Below are 23,599 nucleotides of genomic sequence, written 5' to 3'. Positions count from 1 at the left end.
ACAGGGTAGGAAGACAATGAGCAAATTAAAGTCACAGACAAAATAAATTTAGGCTGCAAATTACCAATGGTGACAGGACTGACAACCTTGGTTAGGCGTTTAGAGCATGCTGATATAACGTGTAGAATCACCACAGTAAAAACACAGCCCATTCTGACGTCTATGATTTTGTCGTTCGGTTCTAGTCAGGATTCTATCACATTGCATTGAGACAGGTGTCCGTTCAGACAACACCGCCAGAGGATTAGCGGATTTGCGCTCCCGCAAACGCCGATCAATCTGAATAGCCAGCGCCATAGAATCATTCAGACTTGTAGGAATTGTGAAACCCACCATCACATTCTTAATGGCTTCAGACAGGCCATTTCTGAAATTTGCGGCCAGAGCACATTCATTCCATTGAGTAAGCACGGACCATTTCCGAAATTTTTGGCAATACACTTCAGCTTCATCCTGGCCCTGAGAGATAGCCAGTAGAGCTTTTTCTGCCTGAATTTCAAGATTAGCTCCTCATAAAGCAATCCGAGCGCCAGAAAAAACGCATCAACATCCGCCAATGCCGGATCTCCTGGCGCCAACGAGAAAGCCCAATCCTGAGGGTCGCCACGCAAGAAGGAGATAACAATTTTAACTTGCTGAGCTGAATCTCCAGACGAACGAGGTTTCAAAGATAGAAACAATTTACAATTATTCCTAAAATTCCTAAATTTAAATCGATCTCCAGAGAACAGCTCAGGAATAGGTATCTTAGGCTCTGACATAGGACTGCTAACAACAAAATCCTGAATGCCCTGCACTCGTGCAGCAAGCTGATCCACACTAGTAATCAAGGTCTGAACATTCATGTCTGCAGCAAAGCTTCAAGCCACTCAGAGAAAAAGGGGAAGGAAGAAAGAGAAAAAAAAACAAAAAAAAACTCAGAACTTCTTTTCTTTTTAATCCCGCTTCTGCAATGCATTAACTATTCACTTGGCCTGGCATACTGTTATGATCTCAATGGCAGAGGATCTCAGAGATTACAGCAAAGTCTGCAAACATAAATACCAGCTCATAGGGAAGTGGTAACTAGGCTGACCATATACCTGATCCTAGCACAAACAACTAACAGTAGCCGGGGAACGTGCCTACGTTGATTCTAGACGTCTCGCGCCAGCCGGAGAACTAACTAACCCTGTCAGGGAAAATAAGACCTCTCTTGCCTCCAGAGAAAAGACCCCAAAGTTATAATACAAGCCCCCAACAAATAATAACGGTGAGGTAAGAAGAAAAGACAAACGTAAGAATGAACTAGATTTTAGCAAAGAGAGGCCCACTGACTAATAGCAGAAGATAGTAAGATGACTTATATGGTCAGCAAAAAACCCTGCAAAATATCCACGCTGAATATCCAAGAACCCCCGAACCGACTAACGGTGAGGGGGGAGAATATCAGCCCCCTAGAGCTTCCAGCGATATCAGGAATCACATTTTGTACAAGCTGGACAAAAATATGAACAATGCAAATAAACAAAAAATAAGAAAGCAGGACGTAGCTTATCTTGCAAAGAACCAGGACCTGAAGACAGGAGCAAACAGAAATGAACTGATTACAACGATGCCAGGCACTGGACTGAGAATCCAGGAAGTTTAAATAGCAACACCCCAGGCCTAACGAACAGGTGAGTACCAACCTGGGAAAAGACAATCCAAGTGCCAAACCACTAGTGACCACAAGAGGGAGCCAAGAAGTATAGTTCACAACAGTACCCCCCCTTTAAGGAGGGGTCACCGAACCCTCACCAAGACCACCAGGGCGATCAGGATGAGCAGCGTGGAAGGCACGAACCAAATCGGCCGCATGAACATCAGAGGCGACCACCCAGGAATTATCCTCCTGACCATAGCCCTTCCATTTGACCAAATACTGAAGCCTCCGTCTAGAGAGACGAGAATCCAAGATCTTCTCCACCACGTACTCCAACTCGCCCTCAACCAACACCGGAGCAGGAGGCTCAACAGCAGGAACCACAGGCACAACGTACCGCCACAACAAAGACCTATGGAACACGTTGTGAATGGCAAACGACACCGGAAGATCCAAACGAAAAGAAACCGGGTTAAGAACTTCCAAAATTTTATAAGGACCAATAAAGCGAGGCTTAAACTTAGGAGAGGAAACCTTCAGAGGGACATACCGAGAAGACAACCAAACCAATTCCCCAACACGAAGTCGGGGACCCACACCGCGGCGGCGGTTGGCAAAACGCTGAGCCTTCTCCTGTGACAACTTCAAGTTGTCCACCACATGATTCCAAATCCGCTGCAACCTATCCACCACGGAATCCACCCCAGGACAGTCAGAAGACTCAACATGACCCGAGGAGAAACGAGGATGAAAACCAGAGTTGCAGAAGAATGGCGAAACCAATGTAGCGGAACTAGCCCGATTATTAAGGGCAAACTCAGCCAATGGCAAGAAGGTCACCCAATCATCCTGGTCCGCAGAAACAAAACATCTCAAATAAGCCTCCAGTGTCTGATTAGTTCGCTCCGTTTGGCCATTGGTCTGAGGATGAAAGGCAGATGAAAACGACAAATCAATGCCCATTTTAGCACAAAAAGATCGCCAGAATCTGGACACAAACTGGGATCCTCTGTCGGACACGATATTCTCAGGAATGCCGTGCAAACGAACCACATTCTGAAAAAACAAAGGAACTAGATCGGAAGAGGAAGGCAACTTAGGCAAGGGCACCAAATGGACCATCTTGGAAAAACGATCACACACCACCCAGATGACAGACATTCCTTGAGACACCGGAAGATCAGAAATGAAATCCATGGAAATGTGTGTCCAAGGCCTCTTCGGGACGGGCAAGGGCAAAAGCAACCCGCTAGCACGAGAACAACAAGGCTTAGCCTGAGCACAAGTCCCACAGGACTGCACAAATGACCGCACATCCTGTGACAAGGAAGGCCACCAAAAGGACCTAGCCACCAAATCTCGGGTACCAAAAATTCCCGGATGCCCTGCCAACACCGAGGAATGAACCTCGGAAATAACTCTGCTGGTCCATTTATCAGGAACAAACAGTCTGTCGGGTGGACAAGAGTCAGGTCTACCAGCCTGAAATCTCTGCAACACACGTCGCAAATCAGGAGATATGGCCGACACGATTACTCCCTCTTTAAGAATACCAGCTGGCTCCGAGACTCCAGGAGAGTCAGGCACAAAGCTCCTAGAAAGAGCATCAGCCTTAACATTCTTCGAACCAGGCAGGTACGAGACCACAAAGTCAAAACCAGAGAAAAACAATGACCAACGAGCCTGTCTAGGATTCAGGCGCTTAGCAGACTCGAGATACATCAGATTTTTGTGATCAGTCAAGACCACCACACGATGCTTAGCACCCTCGAGCCAATGACGCCACTCCTCAAATGCCCACTTCATGGCCAACAACTCCCGATTACCAACATCATAGTTCCGCTCAGCAGGCGAAAACTTCCTAGAGAAAAAAGCACATGGTCTCATCACAGAGCAACCAGAGCCTCTCTGCGACAAAACAGCCCCAGCACCGATCTCAGAAGCATCCACTTCAACCTGAAAGGAAAGTGCGACATCAGGCTGGCACAAAACAGGCGCCGAAGTAAACCGGCGCTTCAGCTCCTGGAAGGCCTCCACGGCTGCAGGTGCCCAATTAGCCACATCAGAACCTTTCTTGGTCATATCCGTCAAAAGTTTAACAACGCTAGAAAAGTTAGCGATAAAACGACGGTAGAAATTAGCAAACCCCAAGAACTTCTGAAGACTCTTAACAGACGTGGGTTGAGTCCAATCATGAATAGCTCGGACCTTGACTGGGTCCATCTCCACAGCAGAAGGGGAGAAAATAAAACCCAAAAAGGAAACCTTCAGCACTCCAAAGAGGCACTTTGAGCCCTTCACAAACAAAGCATTATCACGCAAAACCTGAAACACCATCCTGACCTGCTTTACATGAGAATCCCAATCATCAGAAAAAACCAGAATATCATCCAGATAAACAATCATAAATCTATCTAGATACTTCCGGAAGATATCATGCATAAAGGACTGAAACACTGAAGGAGCATTAGAGAGCCCAAAGGGCATCACCAAGTACTCAAAATGACCTTCGGGCGTATTAAATGCAGTTTTCCATTCATCTCCCTGCCTAATGCGCACAAGGTTGTACGCACCACGAAGATCTATCTTGGTGAACCACTTGGCACCCTTAATCCGAGCAAACAAGTCTGACAATAGTGGCAAAGGATACTGAAACTTAACAGTGATTTTATTCAGAAGCCGATAGTCTATACAAGGTCTCAAAGACCCGTCTTTCTTGGCCACAAAAAAGAATCCCGCACCAAGAGGGGAAGAGGATGGACGAATATGCCCCTTCTCCAAAGACTCCTTGACATAAGAACGCATCGCGGCATGCTCGGGTACAGACAAATTAAATAATCGTCCCTTAGGAAATTTACTGCCAGGAATCAAATCTATAGCGCAGTCACAGTCCCTATGAGGAGGAAGAGCACTGGACCTGGACTCACTGAATACATCCTGATAGTCACACAAATACTCAGGAACTTCTGAAGGAGTAGAAGAAGCAATAGACACCGGCGGAGAATCGCAATGAATTCCCTGACAACCCCAACTCGACACAGACATAGCCTTCCAATCCAAAACTGGATTATGGGTCTGTAACCATGGCAGACCGAAAACGACCAAATCATTCATTTTATGCAGAACAAGAAAACGAATCACCTCCCGATGTTCAGGAGTCATGCACATGGTCACTTGTGTCCAATACTGTGGTTTATTTTCCGCCAGTGGCGTAGCATCAATTCCTCTGAGAGGAATCAGAACTTTTAAAGGCTCCAGGACAAAACCGCAGCGCTTGGCAAAGGACAAGTCCATAAGACTCAGGGCAGCACCTGAATCCACAAACGCCATAACAGGGTAGGAAGACAATGAGCAAATTAAAGTCACAGACAAAATAAATTTAGGCTGCAAATTACCAATGGTGACAGGACTGACAACCTTGGTTAGGCGTTTAGAGCATGCTGATATAACGTGTAGAATCACCACAGTAAAAACACAGCCCATTCTGACGTCTATGATTTTGTCATTCGGTTCTAGTCAGGATTCTATCACATTGCATTGAGACAGGTGTCCGTTCAGACAACACCGCCAGAGGATTAGCGGATTTGCGCTCCCGCAAACGCCGATCAATCTGAATAGCCAGCGCCATAGAATCATTCAGACTTGTAGGAATTGTGAAACCCACCATCACATTCTTAATGGCTTCAGACAGGCCATTTCTGAAATTTGCGGCCAGAGCACATTCATTCCATTGAGTAAGCACGGACCATTTCCGAAATTTTTGGCAATACACTTCAGCTTCATCCTGGCCCTGAGAGATAGCCAGTAGAGCTTTTTCTGCCTGAATTTCAAGATTAGGCTCCTCATAAAGCAATCCGAGCGCCAGAAAAAACGCATCAACATCCGCCAATGCCGGATCTCCTGGCGCCAACGAGAAAGCCCAATCCTGAGGGTCGCCACGCAAGAAGGAGATAACAATTTTAACTTGCTGAGCTGAATCTCCGGACGAACGAGGTTTCAAAGATAGAAACAATTTACAATTATTCCTAAAATTCCTAAATTTAAATCGATCTCCAGAGAACAGCTCAGGAATAGGTATCTTAGGCTCTGACATAGGACTGCTAACAACAAAATCCTGAATGCCCTGCACTCGTGCAGCAAGCTGATCCACACTAGTAATCAAGGTCTGAACATTCATGTCTGCAGCAAAGCTTCAAGCCACTCAGAGAAAAAGGGGAAGGAAGAAAGAGAAAAAAAACAAAAAAAACTCAGAACTTCTTTTCTTTTTAATCCCGCTTCTGCAATGCATTAACTATTCACTTGGCCTGGCATACTGTTATGATCCCAATGGCAGAGGATCTCAGAGATTACAGCAAAGTCTGCAAACATAAATACCAGCTCATAGGGAAGTGGTAACTAGGCTGACCATATACCTGATCCTAGCACAAACAACTAACAGTAGCCGGGGAACGTGCCTACATTGATTCTAGACGTCTCGCGCCAGCCGGAGAACTAACTAACCCTGTCAGGGAAAATAAGACCTCTCTTGCCTCCAGAGAAAAGACCCCAAAGTTATAATACAAGCCCCCAACAAATAATAATGGTGAGGTAAGAAGAAAAGACAAACGTAAGAATGAACTAGATTTTAGCAAAGAGAGGCCCACTGACTAATAGCAGAAGATAGTAAGATGACTTATATGGTCAGCAAAAAACCCTGCAAAATATCCACGCTGAATATCCAAGAACCCCCGAACCGACTAACGGTGAGGGGGGAGAATATCAGCCCCCTAGAGCTTCCAGCGATATCAGGAATCACATTTTGTACAAGCTGGACAAAAATATGAACAATGCAAATAAACAAAAAATAAGAAAGCAGGACTTAGCTTATCTTGCAAAGAACCAGGACCTGAAGACAGGAGCAAACAGAAATGAACTGATTACAACGATGCCAGGCACTGGACTGAGAATCCAGGAAGTTTAAATAGCAACACCCCAGGCCTAACGAACAGGTGAGTACCAACCTGGGAAAAGACAATCCAAGTGCCAAACCACTAGTGACCACAAGAGGGACCCAAGAAGTATAGTTCACAACAGCCATGTTGCGTTTGGAGACCCCTGATGTGCCTAAACAGTGGAAACCCCTCAATTCTAACTTCAACACTAACCCCAACACACCCCTAATCCTAATCCCAACTGTAGCCATAACCCTAATCACAACCCTAACCCCAACACACCCCTAACCACAACCCTAACCGCAACACACCCGTAACCCTAATCCCAACCCTAACCCTAATCCCAACCCTAACCACAACTGTAACCCCAACACACCCCTAACCCTATCCGTAACCCTAACCACAAGCCTAATCTTAACCCTATTTCCAACCCTAGCCCTAATTCCAACCCTAACTCTAATTCCAACCCTAACCCTAAGGCTATGTGCCCACGTTGCGGATTCGTGTGAGATTTTTCCGCACGATTTTTGAAAAATCTGCAGGTAAAAGGCACTGCGTTTTACCTGCGGATTTACAGCAGATTTCCAGTGTTTTTTTGTGCGGATTTCACCTGCGGATTCCTATTGAGGAACAGGTGTAAAACGCTGCGGAATCCGCACAAAGAATTGACATGCTGCGGAAAATACAACGCAGCGTTTCTGCACGGAATTTTCCGCACCATGGGCACAGCGGATTTGGTTTTCCATAGATGTACATGGTACTGTGAACCTGATGGAAAACTGCTACGAATTCGCAGCGGCCAATCCGCTGCGGATCCGCGGCCAATCCGCTGCTGATCCGCGGCCAATCCGCTGCCAAATCCGCACTGTGTGCACATGCCATAACCCTAACCCTACCCCTAACCCTACCCGTAACCCTACCCCTACCCCTAGTTCTAACCCTAACCCTAGTGGAAAAAGAAAAAAAAATATTTTCTTTATTTTATTATTATCCCTACCTATGGGGGTGATAAAGGGGGGGGGTTATTTATTATTTTTTTATTTTGATCGCTGTGATAGAACCTACCACAGCGATCAAAATGTACTTGTAACGAATCTGCCGGCTGGCAGATTCGGCGGGAGCACTGCCATTTTGGAAGATGGCGGCGCCCATGGAGAAGACGGACCGACACCGGGAGCCTCGGTAAGTATAAGGGGGGGGGAGATCGGGGCACGGGGGGGGCATCGGAGTACGGGGGGGGGGGTGACATAGGAGCACGGGGGGAGCGGACAGGAGGACGGGGGAGCGGAGCACAGGACGGAGGGGACTACGGGACAGATTGGTGGCTTGGGGGGGGCGATCGGTGGGGTGGGGGGGTGTCACTTCAGTGAAATATTACAATCCAGCCATGGCCGATGATATTGCAGCATCGGCCATGGCTGGATTGTAATATTTCACCAGTTTTTTAGGTGAAATATTACAAATCGCTGATTGGCAGTTTCACTTTCAACAGCCAATCAGAGCGATCGTAGCCACGGGGGGGGGGGGGTGAAGCCACCCTCCCCTGGGCTGAAGCACCACTCCCCCTGTCCCTGCAGATCGGGTGAAATTGGAGTTAACCCTTTCACCCGATCTGCAGGGACGCGATCATTCCATGACGCATACGCTGCGTCACAGGTCGGATTGGCACCGACTTTCATGACGCAGCGTATGCGTCAAAGGTCGGGAAGGGGTTAAAAGAAAAAATGGTGTGAGACCCCGTGTAATTTTCTTAACCAGCAGAGGGAAAGCCGACGGCTGGGGCAGATGTTTATAGCCTGGGAAGGGGATAATACCCATGGAGCATCCCAGGCTATTAATATCAGCTCACAACTGTATACTTAGCTTTTACAGGTATACCATGTCAACTCACTCAAACCTTAGCGGGACCGTGACTCGGGCTTGAGGAGGTCAAGATTGCTGACATACTAACGCCGGCCCAAAAGCAACAATTTAGGGAACTGCTGCAGGAGAACTGGGACCTGCTCTCGGAGTTGCCAGACGCACAGAGGCGTTGAACATGACGTGCTAACAGAGCCACATGTAAGGGAAAACCTCAAACCCTACAGAATCCCCGAACCACACCAGGAGATAATTTCCAAGGAGGTGAAGAGAATGCTGGACCTCGAGGTGATAGAGGAATCAAGAAGTGGCTGGTCAAGTCCCATCGTCCTCGTATCGAAGCCCAATGGCGAGTGGCGATTTTGTAATGACCTCCGCAGGCTCAATGAGGTGTCCAGTGTACCCAATGTTCCGTGTGGATGAACTCACATGGGATGTTAAATACCTGGTAATGAGAATCAGGCAGTGTCTCTTAGGAGAGCAGGAACTCCAACTGTGCGGGTCAACTGCAGGGGAATCCTGCAGGGAAAGGACTCATATGGGCTGTGTTTTCTTCGTTTTACCTTTATGCCAGCAAGTCTCGGTTTATTTTGCTGAACCCGCCAAGGTTTATGCTATCCACAATAAACCAGCAGGTGATCATCTACCAGAATGTTTCCTCTGTCTACCTGGGAAAGCAGCGGAGTGTGTCAACCCCTCACAACATGTACAGAAAGCTGCACACACACTGTACTAATTGTATATGTCACTGACATCTATATATCCATCTATTCTATGTGTATAACCCATATATCTGTATCTATGTGTGTAATCCATCTCTTCTAGACTGTCGGGTCCCGGTGTCATTTTAGAGTACGTGGCTGCTGAATTGCCGGCTTTTCTTCTATCTATATAATATATATACATATATATGTGTGTGTCACTGACATCTATATATCTATGTACTCTGTGTATATATCTATCCTATCTATTCTAACCTGTCACTCTGATTTTACTGTATGCGGCACATAAATTACCGGCTTTTTATCTATCTATCTATAATCTATCAATTATCTATCATCAATCTATTATCTATGTACCTATCTCACTATCAATTATCTATCTATTATCTATCTATTTATTATCATCTATCTATTATTTATCTATTATCTATCTATTATCTATCATCTATTATCTATCTATCTATTATATATTTATTATCTACTTTAAAATACTTTAGTGACAATACAATTATTTTCCCGCACTTTTACTGAATTTTACATGTAAAAGTAAAATGCTCGTGTTCCCGATCACGAATCCGCATGTGCCACATTTGTGCCCAATTTTTGTTTGTCGATCGTTTTACAAACATATTCGCTCATGTCCTGTCATCACTTCTATCATGGAAATGCCCCTTTGACTAACGTTATCATCCATCCAATAGACTGTATGAGGACATGAGGTCCTGGTGATGGTCGGCCTGGAATCACATGATGACACAATTCCCAGAACACTGCCCCCTATCAGTGGAAATGTGAGAAAATCCAATAATGACACCAAATGCTTGAAGACTTTATCCTGAGCACTAGATTATATAGTTCAATGTATCTTTCTAGACAGAATGAGAAGATAAAAGAAACTGTCAAAAAAGATGAAATATGTTATAATGTCATATGATGAGAATTGGAAATGGGAAAAGCTCAGCCAAACCTCTGTAACCACCGGCTGTAATCTAACACCTGGAAATTGCCAGGATGTTATTTCATTCATCCCTATTTGTGCCTCCATCATTATCAGCTGCTTTATAAGAGGCAGATAGTGAGAGAAAAAGTATTGGTTATTCCGCTGCATTGTGACATCATCACTTACCTTATATGGAAGCGGGCAGTGATGTCACACAGGTGAGTGATGATGTCACAATAGAGCGGAACCTTAAAAACCCTCCGTTCCATCTCACTGGCTCAGACTTGGTATTTGTGTCTTCTGACAACACTTACCTAGTTTTTCTCCTTGTGAGATTAGCGATTTACTTGTGGAATAGCATATACATTCTCTATTAGTGGATTTTTAAAATCTGCATTAGCGGAATACTTCTGGATTTTCCTGAAGATTACTGACTGAGGACTTCTCCATCTGGAGGTAAATCTATTGAGGCTGTTAGGAATCTAGAAGTTTTTCTCCTGATTCCTTTCCTTGTATTCTGGTGGATGGGAAGCGGCCATTGCCCCTGGAGATGAGTAACTCGTCCGGCACAAATCACGGCACAATACAACAGAAAAAAACGTTTTCATGAATATTTTTATTTACAATTCATGAAACAAATCCAGTCCTCAGTGACCGGATATAAGAGTAGGAATGGCCGAGAGAAAACCAGGGAGCAAATATCAGTGTCCAGCAATTTACAGGGGGACGAGGGGAGATTTCCTTTATTAATAAATAGTAGTAATAATAATGGCAGCCAGCGCTCTACCTGTATGGGGCAGGGCGGGCTGCACCAGGGATTATAACGTGTAATATGGCTCCAATGTTTTCTCCTCCCCTTCAGATCTCCCTCCTGACTCTGTCTGGTCCAGGACCACAGAGGGGACGTCAGCTCCTGGCTGTCTGGTCCAGGACCACAGAGGGGACATCAGTCACCACCTACATAAGCTGAGAAGAGAACGTCAGCGTGTACAGGACCCCGCAGAGCCGGACATCTGTAGAGTGAGTATAATGGCGGAGGAGCCGCCTCCGGGGTCCATCTTCTTACACTAATTAGATAAGTGGAGGAGGCCGGACCACGGCTGTCGGCACCGACCACTGAGTTAGGCCAGAATTGCACCTGACAACCTCCCGCATTTAACCACTATCATTCGGCTACTTGTTGGCTGCTTGTCGGGTGTCTGATGCCATTAAGGCAGTTCTTACTGCTGGAAAATACTGACCAAATACTGAGCATGTGAACATGGCCTAAAGCTGAAAATTATTTGGTTTAGATCTGAAATAAAACTTGTGTCAGAGTATAATGTAGCCCCCCCCCTCATAAAATATAATGTAGCCCCCCTCATAAAATATAATGCAGCCCTCATAGAGTATAATGCATCCCCTCCCATAGAGTATAATGTAGCCCCCTTATATAATATAATGCAGCCCCCTCATAGAATATAATGCAGCCCCCCATAGAGTATAATGCAAACTCCCATAGAATATAATGTAGCCCCCTCATATAATATAATGCAGCCCCTCCATAGAATATAATGTAGCCTCTCCATAGAATATAATACAGCCCCACAGTACTACAGTCTTATGGCCACCAGTACTAACTGATATATATATATCCCACAATCCTCACCTCTCCTCCTCATTCCCCCGCGGTTCCAGACTCTGCTCCAGTCTCAGCAGCTGCACTGCCATCTGCCCGGCACACAGTATGAGGTGACGTCATCGCGCACCGGCTGTGTCAGAGGCAGAGGGCAATGATGGAGCAGGGAGTATCATCTGACGCCCTCTCCTCTATTATTGCACCTATGATGCCGATACAGTTGAATGCGGCACATGCTGGGGGCAGCAGCGGTGGAGCAGCAGGCGACAGGAGGAAGGAGTCGACTGCTGCGGCTAAAGTCTGTGCCCGCTGCTAAAGAGAAATGAATATTCACTGCTCCCCACGCCCATGGCCAGTCCGACCCGGGCTCTACACACAGAACTGAGAAATAAAATGGTAAAAACTCATCTGTTCCTTATACTACAGGTGGAATAATTCTCTACTGCTGGAAGGTTCTCAAAGTTTTACTTGTTGAGCGTTGAAAACTCCAAGTGTAAACTTTGTTCTGGATTAGGAATCTTATTTCCATCGGGAATTCACCAGATATTACTGTAAGTATTCTGAGGTCATAACAAACATTTCCTGCCTAAAAATAAAAGAATAAAATCTGACCGATCTATTGTTCCTTTTAGGGTTGATAAACGACTACAGAGCTGAAATCTTGACAAGAAGATCCCTGTCGATTACTAAGATCACAGCTGAATTCTGTAGCACTACTAGTGACATCACATTTCTTGGATTTACAAGAAGAGTAAAGTAGTTAGACGGTAACGATACTTTTCTGTAACATTTAAGTCTAAGTTGCAATGTGTGACCATGATGTGAGGAATAGCGCCATTTCCGCCCATTATATGGCTTGTATGGTATTTTGTATTGTTCTACAGTTTTCACCCTACAGTCACTATCTCTAATTTGCATTTGTCTTTGAATCGGTGTCTCCCGCACAAAAAGTATTTTACCTCTTTCCTTAGGTAGCACAGAGCCATGGAGGAAAGTATATATCAGTACTGAGCATTGCAGCTGTGAATCCAGCTCTGGTGTAAGCTAATATACCTGCTAGAATCCTGCAGGACAATGATTCTGTGCTTCCTCCTAGCAGTGCTCCTCCTCTGCCTCCTAACTTGTGAAATCTCTGTGCAGAGCAAGACGGATTACAGGAGGTTATTCAGAGTTAATGAGCTCAGGAGACGGGGAAGGGAAGGAATTGACCCATAAGAATAGATTAAAGCCGATTTCTCTGATATCATATGTTACAAAGTTTCTTATAATCACTTATACTAGTGATTTATACAATTTGTTGCCGGGCAGTTCCCATGTAAACACTTTCTCGATGTTTTGCGGCTTCATCTTCTCGTCCTTCCATACTACTTATGGTCACTACTTTTTGGCTTTTGCGGTTTATTGTCCTATAACTTTTCTCCATTTGTTGATTATTTTGCAGGACTTCTCGCGCACTGAGTGACTTCTGCGTGTTGCTCTGCGCTGTGAGATCTGCGACTATTGTGCGCCGGAAGAGCACTTTACTGAACACTTTTGAGGAGAAACCATGAGTTCTCGGGAATTGAGGCAGCTGATCATGGACAACATTGCATGGATGAACCGGCCAGAAAACCGAAGTAAGTGAACCTTTACAATGTAAGGGGTGTGTGTGGGGGGATTATACCGGGGTCTTTTTATCGTCACCCCAGTAACAACAGGTTCCACTCTCTAGTTCTTTCCATAAGAGGAGTTAGAAATATTTCTGCCTGTATACTGGGGACAATGTTAGACGGGGAACTAAACTAATAACTCTGGGTATTGTAGTAGTGACGATCGGTGGGGTCCGGACCCTCAGACCAGCACACATCGCTCACAACAGGGGTCAACGTGCTTAGATAATTCTTGGGTCTGTGCAGAGCGGTGTCCCGGCCCAGTAAAAAGTTATAGAGAAATAATAGATAGATAATAGATGATAGATACATTTGTACCTGTCATTTATGACATTTTCTGTAATTATAATACATGGTTTTTCTCTTCAGATCAGAGCCCTGTGATCGGAAGACTCAGGTCGTCTCAGACAAGAGGAGGAAGGATTGAAGATGACAGAGATTATTTACCTTCTCCAGAGAGAAGAAGAAGAGTTAGAGACCCATCCAGGCGCTCAGTACCAGAGGAGACCAGACACAGGAGCCGTTCGCCACATAGGCCGCTACCTGACCGTCCCATCTCTCCTGAGCCTTTACCACCGACCACGCGCCCTGACAATCTCAGGCCTGCGGAAGTTTTACCACCGACCACGCTCCCTGACAATCTCAGGCCTGCGGAAGCTTTACCACCGACCACGCTCCCTGACAATCTCAGGCCTGCGGAAGCTTTACCACCGACCACGCTCCCTGACCGTCACAGTTCTGCTGATGCGTCACTACCGAGCAGCAGCAATAACAGGAGTGGTGGAAATGAAGCGGCAACCACCTCCGGAGCCGATCCTCAGCCAAGTTTTATTCCACCATCCGTGGGCACAGATGCTGAGAATCAGGCCGGATTAGATTTAGATGAGGATACAACACCACCGCAGGCTGCACCCCTGCGGAGGAGAGGACGGCGGAGAGGAATGACAAGGATACGGCAAATCGAACGCCTTCCTACCAGGAGCGCCACAGGCCAGGAGGAGATTCCTTCTTGTGCCATATGCCTAGGTGATTATGAAGTAGGTGAGCAGCTTATTGTGCTGCCCTGCCGACATCTTTTTCATCAGAGCTGCATTACACCATGGCTCCGCCAAAACCGCTACTGTCCTTACTGCCGCCAAAACTGTTTCCAACAGAACAGACAGAGAAGAGCATAAATCCCAACATGTGCTCGTGTACCCATCCCCAATATATATTTATTTCCTTTATTAATGATTTTTACTAAATAAAATGTATGTTTTTTATACTTATGAAGTCAGCACTCCATTTTTTCAGTTTTCTATGTTACCAGGAGTTTCTTCGTGTACTGCCCTATTGATACATTTATAGAGGAACAGTCACACGATGCAACTACTTTTTACCTATTTATGCATCATTTCCGGAATTTTCTAAACTACATCGATGATATGTCCGTCACTGCATTACAGAATCCATTTAGCTCTAGTGGTCCCCATACTTGCCATAATCCGTTCTGCAATTTCTGAGGCAACACCTCTATTAAATCTGTGGACAGTTTGCTCCAATTACAAAACAAGCACTAAATCTATTGTACTACTTCTAATCTGATTTACTACGCTGCACGTGAGTGTCCATATATATGGGGGTGCACTACACTATAGAGGCTGCCTATGGGGGTGCATTATATTAGGGGCTGCATTATACTATAGAGGCTGCCTATGGGGCTGCGTTATACTATAGAGGCTGCCTATGGGGGTGCATTATATTAGGGGCTGCATTATACTATAGAGGCTGCCTATGGGGCTGCGTTATACTATAGAGGCTGCCTATAGGGGTGCATTATATTAGGGGCTGCATTACACTATAGAGGCTGCCTATAGGGGTGCATTATATTAGGGGCTGCATTATACTATAGAGGCTTCCTATGGGGGTGCATTATATTAGGGGCTGCATTACACTATAGAGGCTGCCTATGGGGGTGCATTATATTAGGGGCTGCATTATACTATAGAGGCTGCCTATGGGGCTGCGTTATACTATAGAGGCTGCCTATGGGGGAGCATTATATTACATTATACTAGGGGGTGCATTATATTATAGAAGCTGCCTTTGGAGGTGCATTATATTAGGGGCTGAATTATACTATAGAGGCTGCCTGTGGCGGTGCATTATATTATAGAGGCTGTCTATGGGATGCATTATACTATAAAGGCTGCGTTTGGGGGCTGCATTATACTATAAAGGCTGCCTGTGGGGGTGCATTATACTATAGAGGCTGCCTATGGGCCTATATTATACTATAGAGGCTGCCTATGGGGGGGGGCATTATATTAGAGGCTGCCTTACACTATAGAGTCTGCATTATACTATAGAGTCTGCCTATGGGGGATGCATTATACTACAGAGTCGGCCTATGGGGGATGCATTATACTATATAGGCTGCCTATGGTGGTACATTATATTAGGGGCTGCATTATGCTATAGAGTCTGCCTATGGGGGTGCATTATACTATAGAGTCTGCCTATGGCGGGTGCACTATACTATAGAGGCTGCCTATAGGGGTGCATTACATTAGGGGCTGCATTATACTATAGTCTCCTTATGGGAGGTACATTATACTATAGAGTCTGCCTACGGGGGGTGCATTATACTATGGAGTCTGACTACAGGGGGTGCATTACACTTTAGAGTCTGCCTATGGCGGGTGCATTATGCTATAGAGGCTGCCTATGAGGTTGCATTATATTAGGGGCTGCATTATACTATAGAGGCTGCCTATGGGGGTGAATTATATTAGGAGCTGAATTATATTATAGAATTGTTATCAATAAAAGATCCAAAAATAATTATGTGCTTAAACATTGGGCTTATTAGCCACATCAGCGCCACCAGTCCTTCCTATTTCTTATATTAGGTCGATGTCTGGGAAACAGATTACTGAAAATAAGGTCTTAGAATCTTGATAGAATCGCTGACCGTCTGAAAAACCCAAAGATTTTAATCAATGACCAGTTTGACTAGAATCGGAGAAAGAAGTATTGCTCGTTCCTGTCTCAGAGATTCACCTTCTGGTCTTTTCCTTCCTACTGAGATTCAATATTGTGTGTAGCTTACAAAATAAATAGGCCTTTTCACGTTTCTCTTCCTCATTCCCCTTTTTCTTATCTACCACTGTTTCTGGAGAGATGGAATCACTAAGCCGTAGGTCAGAGTGACAGAAAGGAACATGGATCAGTGTCATGATTCCCAATGGCAAGGAAACATCAGAACACAAAAATAACGGACGAGCTCTGGGTGATGGAATCTCGAGCTGACCGTGAGCTAAATCTACCACACAACTAATAGTAGCCAGGGAGCATACCTACGACTTCCTAGATGCCACGCGCCAGCCGGAGGACTAACTACGCCTGGTAGAGGAAGGAACAGACCTGGCTTACCTCTAGGGAAATACCCCAAAAGATGATAGCAGCCCCCCACATGTAATAACGGTGAGTTAAGAGGAAAAGACATACACAGTATGAAAGTAGATTTAGCAAAGAGAGGTCCACTTACTAGATAGCAGAAGGATACAAAAGAGGACTTCACGGTCAACTGAAAACCCTTTCAAAAAAACCATCCTGAAATTACTTTAAGACTCCTGTGTCAACTCATGACACAGGAGTGGCAATTTCAGCCCGCAAGAGCTTCCAGCTACAGAGAATAACAAAAACTGCAAACTGGACAAAAGATACAAAACAAAAGGACAAAGTCCACTTAGCTGATCAGCAGACTAGTAGCAGGAACATGCAACCGAAGGCTCTGGTTACAATGATGACCGGCAAGGAAATGACTGGAGAGCAAGGCTAAATAGGAAACTCCCAAACACTGATGGGAGCAGGTGAACTGAGACAGCAAAGCACACACAAGTCACCAGTACCACCAGCAACCACCAGGGAGCCCAAAAAGCGGATACACAACAGTACCCCCCCCTTAAGGAGGGGGCACCGAACCCTCACGAGAACCGCCAGGGCGATCTGGATGAGCCCTATGAAAGGCACGAACCAAATCCGAGGCATGAACATCAGAGGCAGTTACCCAAGAATTATCTTCCTGACCATAGCCCTTCCATTTAACCAGATATTGAAGTCTCCGTCTGGAAATACGGGAATCCAAGATCTTCTCTACAACGTACTCCAATTCACCCTCCACCAGCACAGGAGCAGGAGGTTCAGTAGAAGGAACCACCGGTACCTCATATCTCCGCAACAACGACCGATGGAATACATTATGGATAGCGAAAGATGCCGGGAGGTCCAAACGAAAGGACACAGGGTTAAGTATCTCCAAAATCCTATAAGGACCGATGAACCGAGGCTTAAACTTAGGAGAAGAAACCCTCATAGGGACAAAACGGGAAGACAACCACACCAAGTCCCCAACACGAAGGCGAGGACCAACACGACGACGGCGGTTAGCAAACTGCTGAGTCCTCTCCTGGGACAACTTCAAATTGTCCACCACTTGTCCCCAAATCTGATGCAACCGATCCACCACCGCATCCACTCCAGGACAATCCGAAGATTCCACCTGACCAGATGAAAAACGAGGATGAAACCCTGAATTGCAAAAGAAAGGAGAAACCAAAGTGGCAGAACTAGCCCGATTATTAAGAGCAAATTCCGCCAACGGCAAAAAGGCAACCCAGTCATCCTGATCCGCAGACACAAAACACCTCAAATAAGTCTCCAAAGTTTGATTAGTTCGCTCCGTCTGGCCATTAGTCTGAGGATGGAATGCAGACGAAAAAGACAAATCAATGCCCAACCTGGCACAGAATGCCCACCAAAATCTAGACACGAACTGGGTTCCCCTGTCAGAAACGATGTTTTCCGGAATACCATGCAAGCGAACCACATTTTGAAAAAATAGAGGGACCAACTCAGATGAGGAAGGCAACTTAGGCAATGGTACCAAATGAACCATTTTAGAAAAACGGTCACACACCACCCAGATGACAGACATCTTCTGAGAAACAGGGAGATCAGAAATAAAGTCGATAGAGATGTGCGTCCAAGGCCTCTTCGGAACAGGCAAGGGCAACAATAACCCACTAGCCCTAGAACAACAAGGCTTGGCCCGAGCACACACATCACAAGACTGCACAAAAACACGCACATCCCGAGACAGGGAAGGCCACCAGAAGGATCTAGCCACCAAATCTCTGGTACCAAAAATTCCAGGATGACCTGCCAGCGAAGAAGAATGAACTTCCGAGATGACTCTACTGGTCCAATCATCAGGAACAAACAGTCTACCAGGCGGACAACGATCAGGTCTATCCGCCTGAAATTCTTGCAAAGCACGTCGCAGATCTGGGGAGACAGCAGACAAAACCACCCCATCCTTAAGGACACCAGCAGGTTCAGAGTCCCCAGGAGAGTCAGGCTCAAAACTCCTAGAAAGAGCATCTGCCTTAACATTTTTAGAACCCGGTAAGTATGAAACCACAAAATTAAACCGAGAAAAAAACAACGACCATCGTGCCTGTCTAGGATTCAGGCGCCTAGCAGACTCTAGATAAATCAGATTCTTGTGATCAGTCAAAACTACCACCTGATGTCTGGCACCCTCAAGCCAATGACGCCACTCCTCAAATGCCCACTTCATGGCCAAAAGCTCCCGATTACCAACATCATAGTTTCGCTCGGCGGCCGAAAATTTTCGAGAAAAGAACGCACAAGCTCTCATCACTGAGCAGTCGGAACTTTTCTGCGACAAAACCGCCCCCGCTCCGATCTCGGAAGCATCGACCTCAACCTGAAAGGGAAGAGAAACATCAGGCTGGCGCAACACAGGGGCAGACAAAAAGCGGCGCTTAAGCTCCCGAAAGGCCACAGCAGCAGGGGACCAATTGGCAACATCAGCACCCTTTTTGGTCAAATCCGTCAGAGGTTTAGCAACGCCAGAAAAACCAGTTATAAATCGACGATAAAAATTAGCAAAGCCCAAGAATTTCTGAAGACTCTTAAGAGAAGCAGGCTGCGTCCAGTCACAAATAGCCCGAACCTTGACAGGGTCCATCTCAACAGAAGAAGGGGAAAAAATGTACCCCAAAAAGGAAATCTTTTGAACCCCAAAAACTCACTTTGAACCCTTTACACACAAAGAATTCTCCCGCAAAACCTGAAAAACCCTCCTGACCTGTTGAACATGAGACTCCCAGTCATCAGAAAAAATCAAAATATCATCCAAATACACAATCATAAATTTATCCAAATATTCACGGAAAATATCATGCATTAAGGACTGAAAGACTGAAGGTGCATTAGAAAGGCCGAAAGGCATTACTAAATACTCAAAATGGCCCTCAGGCGTATTAAATGCGGTTTTCCACTCATCCCCCTGCTTAATTCGCACCAAATTATACGCCCCACGAAGATCAATCTTAGAGAACCACTTAGCCTTATGCGAGCAAACAAGTCATTCAGCAAAGGCAACGGATACTGATATTTGACTGTAATTTTATTCAGGAGTCGATAATCAATACAAGGCCTCAGAGAGCCATCCTTTTTAGATACAAAGAAAAAACCAGCTCCTAAAGGAGATGAAGAAGGACGAATATGTCCCTTTTCCAGGGACTCCTTAATATACTCTCGCATAGCAGCATGTTCAGGTACAGATAAGTTAAACAAACGACCCTTTGGAAATTTACTGCCAGGAATCAGATCTATGGCGCAATCACAATCTCTGTGGGGAGGGAGTGAACCAATTTTTGGCTCCTCAAAAATATCACGATAATCAGACAAAAATGCCGCAATCTCAGAGGGAATAGATGACGAAATGGAAACCAAAGGTATGTCCCCATGAGCCCCCGACATCCCCAGCTTAACACAGACATTGTTTTCCAGTCAAGGACTGGGTTATGAGATTGTAACCATGGTAATCCAAGCACCAAAACATCATGCAAATTGTACAACACAAGGAAGCGAATCACCTCCTGATGGTCTGGAGTCATACGCATAGTCACTTGCGTCCAGAATTGTGGTTTATTACAAGCCAAAGGCGTAGAATCAATACCCTTCAGAGGTATAGGGACTTCCAGAGGCTCTAAATCAAACCCACAGCGCCTGGCAAAGGACCAATCCATAAGACTCAGAGCGGCGCCAGAGTCCACATAGGCATCCACGGTAATAACTGATAATGAACAAATCAAGGTTACAGACAGAATAAATTTAGACTGTAAAGTGCCAATTGAAATAGACTTGTCAACCTTCCTTGTACGTTTAGAGCATGCTGATATAACATGAGCAGAATCACCACAATAGAAGCATAACCCATTTTTACGCCTATAATTCTGCCGCTCGCTTCTGGACAGAATTCTGTCACATTGCATTTTCTCTGGCGTCTCTTCAGAAGATACCGCCAAATGGTGCACGGGTTTGCGCTCCCGCAAACGCCGATCAATCTGAATGGCCATTGTCATGGACTCATTCAGACCTGTGGGCGCAGGGAACCCGACCATAACATCTTTAACGGCATCAGAAAGGCCCTCTCTGAAATTTGCCGCTAGGGCGCACTCATTCCACTGAGTAAGCACAGACCATCTACGAAATTTTTGGCAGTATATCTCAGCTTCATCTTGCCCTTGAGATAGGGCTATCAAAGCTTTTTCAGCTTGAATCTCCAAATTAGGTTCCTCATAAAGCAACCCTAAAGCCAGAAAAAACGCATCCACATTGAGCAACGCAGGATCCCCTGGTGTCAATGAAAATGCCCAATTTTGAGGGTCACCTCGCAGCAAAGAAATTACAATCTTAACCTGCTGGACAGGATCTCCAGAGGAGTGAGGTCTGAGAGAAAGGAACAATTTACAATTATATTTGAAATTCAGGAACCGAGATCTATCTCCGGAAAACACCTCTGGTGTAGGAATTTTAGGTTCAGACATCGGAGTATGTATAACAAAATCTTGTAAATTTTGAACCTTGGTAGCAAGATTATTTAAACCTACAGCCAAACTCTGAGGGTCCATCTTTAAACAGGTGAAATCAGAGCCATTCAAGGATTAGAAGGAGAGAAAGGCAAAGGCTGTAATTAGAGCTGAAATACAACTGATCCAACTATGGAGCAAGCATAGGGGGAAAAAAAAATAAAAAATCTACAGACTTCTTTTTTCTCTCCTTTCTTCTGCCAATAACTTTAACATGGGCCGGTCATACTGTCATGATTCCCAATGGCAAGGAAATATCAGAACACAAAAATAACGGACGAGCTCTGGGTGATGGAATCTCGAGCTGACCGTGAGCTAAATCTACCACACAACTAATAGTAGCCAGGGAGCATACCTACGACTTCCTAGATGCCACGCGCCAGCCGGAGGACTAACTACGCCTGGTAGAGGAAGGAACAGACCTGGCTTACCTCTAGGGAAATACCCCAAAAGATGATAGCAGCCCCCCACATGTAATAACGGTGAGTTAAGAGGAAAAGACATACACAGTATGAAAGTAGATTTAGCAAAGTGAGGTCCACTTACTAGATAGCAGAAGGATACAAAAGAGGACTTCACGGTCAACTGAAAACCCTTTCAAAAAAACCATCCTGAAATTACTTTAAGACTCCTGTGTCAACTCATGACACAGGAGTGGCAATTTCAGCCCGCAAGAGCTTCCAGCTACAGAGAATAACAAAAACTGCAAACTGGACAAAAGATACAAAACAAAAGGACAAAGTCCACTTAGCTGATCAGCAGACTAGTAGCAGGAACATGCAACCGAAGGCTCTGGTTACAATGATGACCGGCAAGGAAATGACTGGAGAGCAAGGCTAAATAGGAAACTCCCAAACACTGATGGGAGCAGGTGAACTGAGACAGCAAAGCACACACAAGTCACCAGTACCACCAGCAACCACCAGGGAGCCCAAAAAGCGGATACACAACAGATCAGCAAGGGCCAGGACCGCAGAGTATGAAGGATAAAAGGCAGACAAGCAAAACAAGAAGCAACAGAAGATACAGAGTCAGGAGTGCGGATAAACACTCAGTGTCCTGGCCCAGGCCAGGTTTATATAGATTTGGGGGTGTCTGGCCAATTGGCAACAAAATCCTGCTTCTGAGCATGCTCAGTGTAAAAAAACGTATTGCAGCGCTGCATTGCGTCGTACGACATATGTCGACGGATCCTGCGTCCATAGGCTTCCACTGTAGCCAACGACACATGCCGCAGGATGCGTCGTGACACTTTTTTAGGCGGAGACAAAAAACGTTACAATCAACGTTTTTTCCAATCTTCGACGCATATGTCGTACGACGTACACGACGTATGACAATCTGTCGCAATGCGTCGCCAATACAAGTCTATGGGAAAAAAACGCATCCTGCGGGACATTTTGCAGGATGGGTTTTTTCCACAAAACTACGCATTTCGACGTCTGCAGAAAAACGCTAGTGTGAAAGTAGCCTTATATACAAGTCATTACCCTGGAAAGGATGTACCTCAACATATTTCCCAGGAAAATCCATTTTGGTTTCATTTCTGTATGTTTTAATGTGCGCCTGTAAAAATGGCATGACATTGTTCACAACAGTGACCTGGGGGTCAGAAATGCTTCTAGGAGTCTTCCCCACTATGTTCCCGTGTCATTTGAGAACTGTTCCCATAGATTTCCGATGTTTTGATACCCTAAAAAGACCTCCGGGGGGTTAAGGCAAAAAAGCTCAGGTTTCCTATAGACTTACATTGGGCTCGTTGCTCAGGTCGAGCATCCAAGCATTCCAATCTGCTCGACCCGAGCAACAAGCACCCGAGCATTTTAGTGCTCGCTCATCACTAGTCCTAGTATTTCTGGTACCTGAGAAAATGGTACTAGAGATGTCAGTGACATATACAATTATTACAGCTTGTGTGCATCTTACTGTACATGCATTTAACCCCTTCATGACCCAGCCTATTTTGGCCTTAATGACCTTGCCGTTTTTTGCAATTCTGACCAGTGTCCCTTTATGAGGTAATAACTCAGGAACGCTTCAACGGATCCTAGCGATTCTGAGATTGTTTTTTCGTGACATATTGGGCTTCATGTTAGTGGTAAATTTAGGTCGATAATTTCTGAGTTTATTTGTGAAAAAAAACGGAAATTTTGCGAAAATTTTGAAAATTTCGCAATTTTCACATTTTGAATTTTTATTCTGTTAAACCAGAGAGTTATGTGACACAAAATAGTTAATAAATAATGTTTCCCACATGTCTACTTTACATCAGCACAATTTTGGAAACAAATTTTTTTTTTGCTAGGAAG

General features: G+C 45.2%; 1 protein-coding gene and 1 pseudogene across 4 annotated transcripts in view; one reads left to right on the top strand and one right to left on the bottom strand.

Annotated features, from left to right (window-relative positions):
* The window catches only part of LOC143817346 (protein XNDC1N-like), a 313,063-nt pseudogene that overhangs the window by 58,399 nt on the left and 231,065 nt on the right, over window positions 1-23,599 (bottom strand). The gene's annotated exons all lie outside the window — the stretch shown is intronic.
* On the top strand, window positions 10,342-14,608 carry LOC143817343 (uncharacterized). 3 transcript variants are annotated; one of them, XM_077298700.1, is made up of 6 exons: window positions 10,342-10,533; window positions 10,940-11,097; window positions 12,122-12,246; window positions 12,328-12,462; window positions 13,137-13,311; window positions 13,714-14,608. In XM_077298700.1, exons 5-6 carry the CDS (start codon window positions 13,242-13,244, stop codon window positions 14,517-14,519), a joined length of 876 nt encoding a protein of 291 aa, XP_077154815.1. In that variant the 5' UTR covers window positions 10,342-10,533; window positions 10,940-11,097; window positions 12,122-12,246; window positions 12,328-12,462; window positions 13,137-13,241; the 3' UTR covers window positions 14,520-14,608. The 3 variants fall into 3 exon arrangements, with proteins under 3 accessions (XP_077154815.1, XP_077154814.1, XP_077154817.1); XM_077298699.1 differs by having other exon boundaries at window positions 10,940-12,246; XM_077298702.1 differs by lacking the exons at window positions 10,342-10,533; window positions 10,940-11,097; window positions 12,122-12,246 and having other exon boundaries at window positions 12,319-12,462.

This window comes from Ranitomeya variabilis, chromosome 3 (assembly GCF_051348905.1).
Source record: "Ranitomeya variabilis isolate aRanVar5 chromosome 3, aRanVar5.hap1, whole genome shotgun sequence".
Taxonomy (NCBI): Eukaryota; Metazoa; Chordata; class Amphibia; order Anura; family Dendrobatidae; genus Ranitomeya; species Ranitomeya variabilis.
The sequence above is the reverse complement of the archived record's forward strand: the minus strand, read 5'-3'. Positions and strand labels throughout refer to the sequence as shown.

Coding starts and splice junctions, on each gene's coding strand:
- LOC143817343 (XM_077298700.1), top strand. CDS start 13,242: ATGAGTTCTCGGGAATTGAGGCAGCTGATCATGGACAACATTGCATGG. Junction 13,312..13,713: donor GAACCGGCCAGAAAACCGAA/GTAAGTGAACCT, acceptor TTTTCTCTTCAG/ATCAGAGCCCTGTGATCGGA.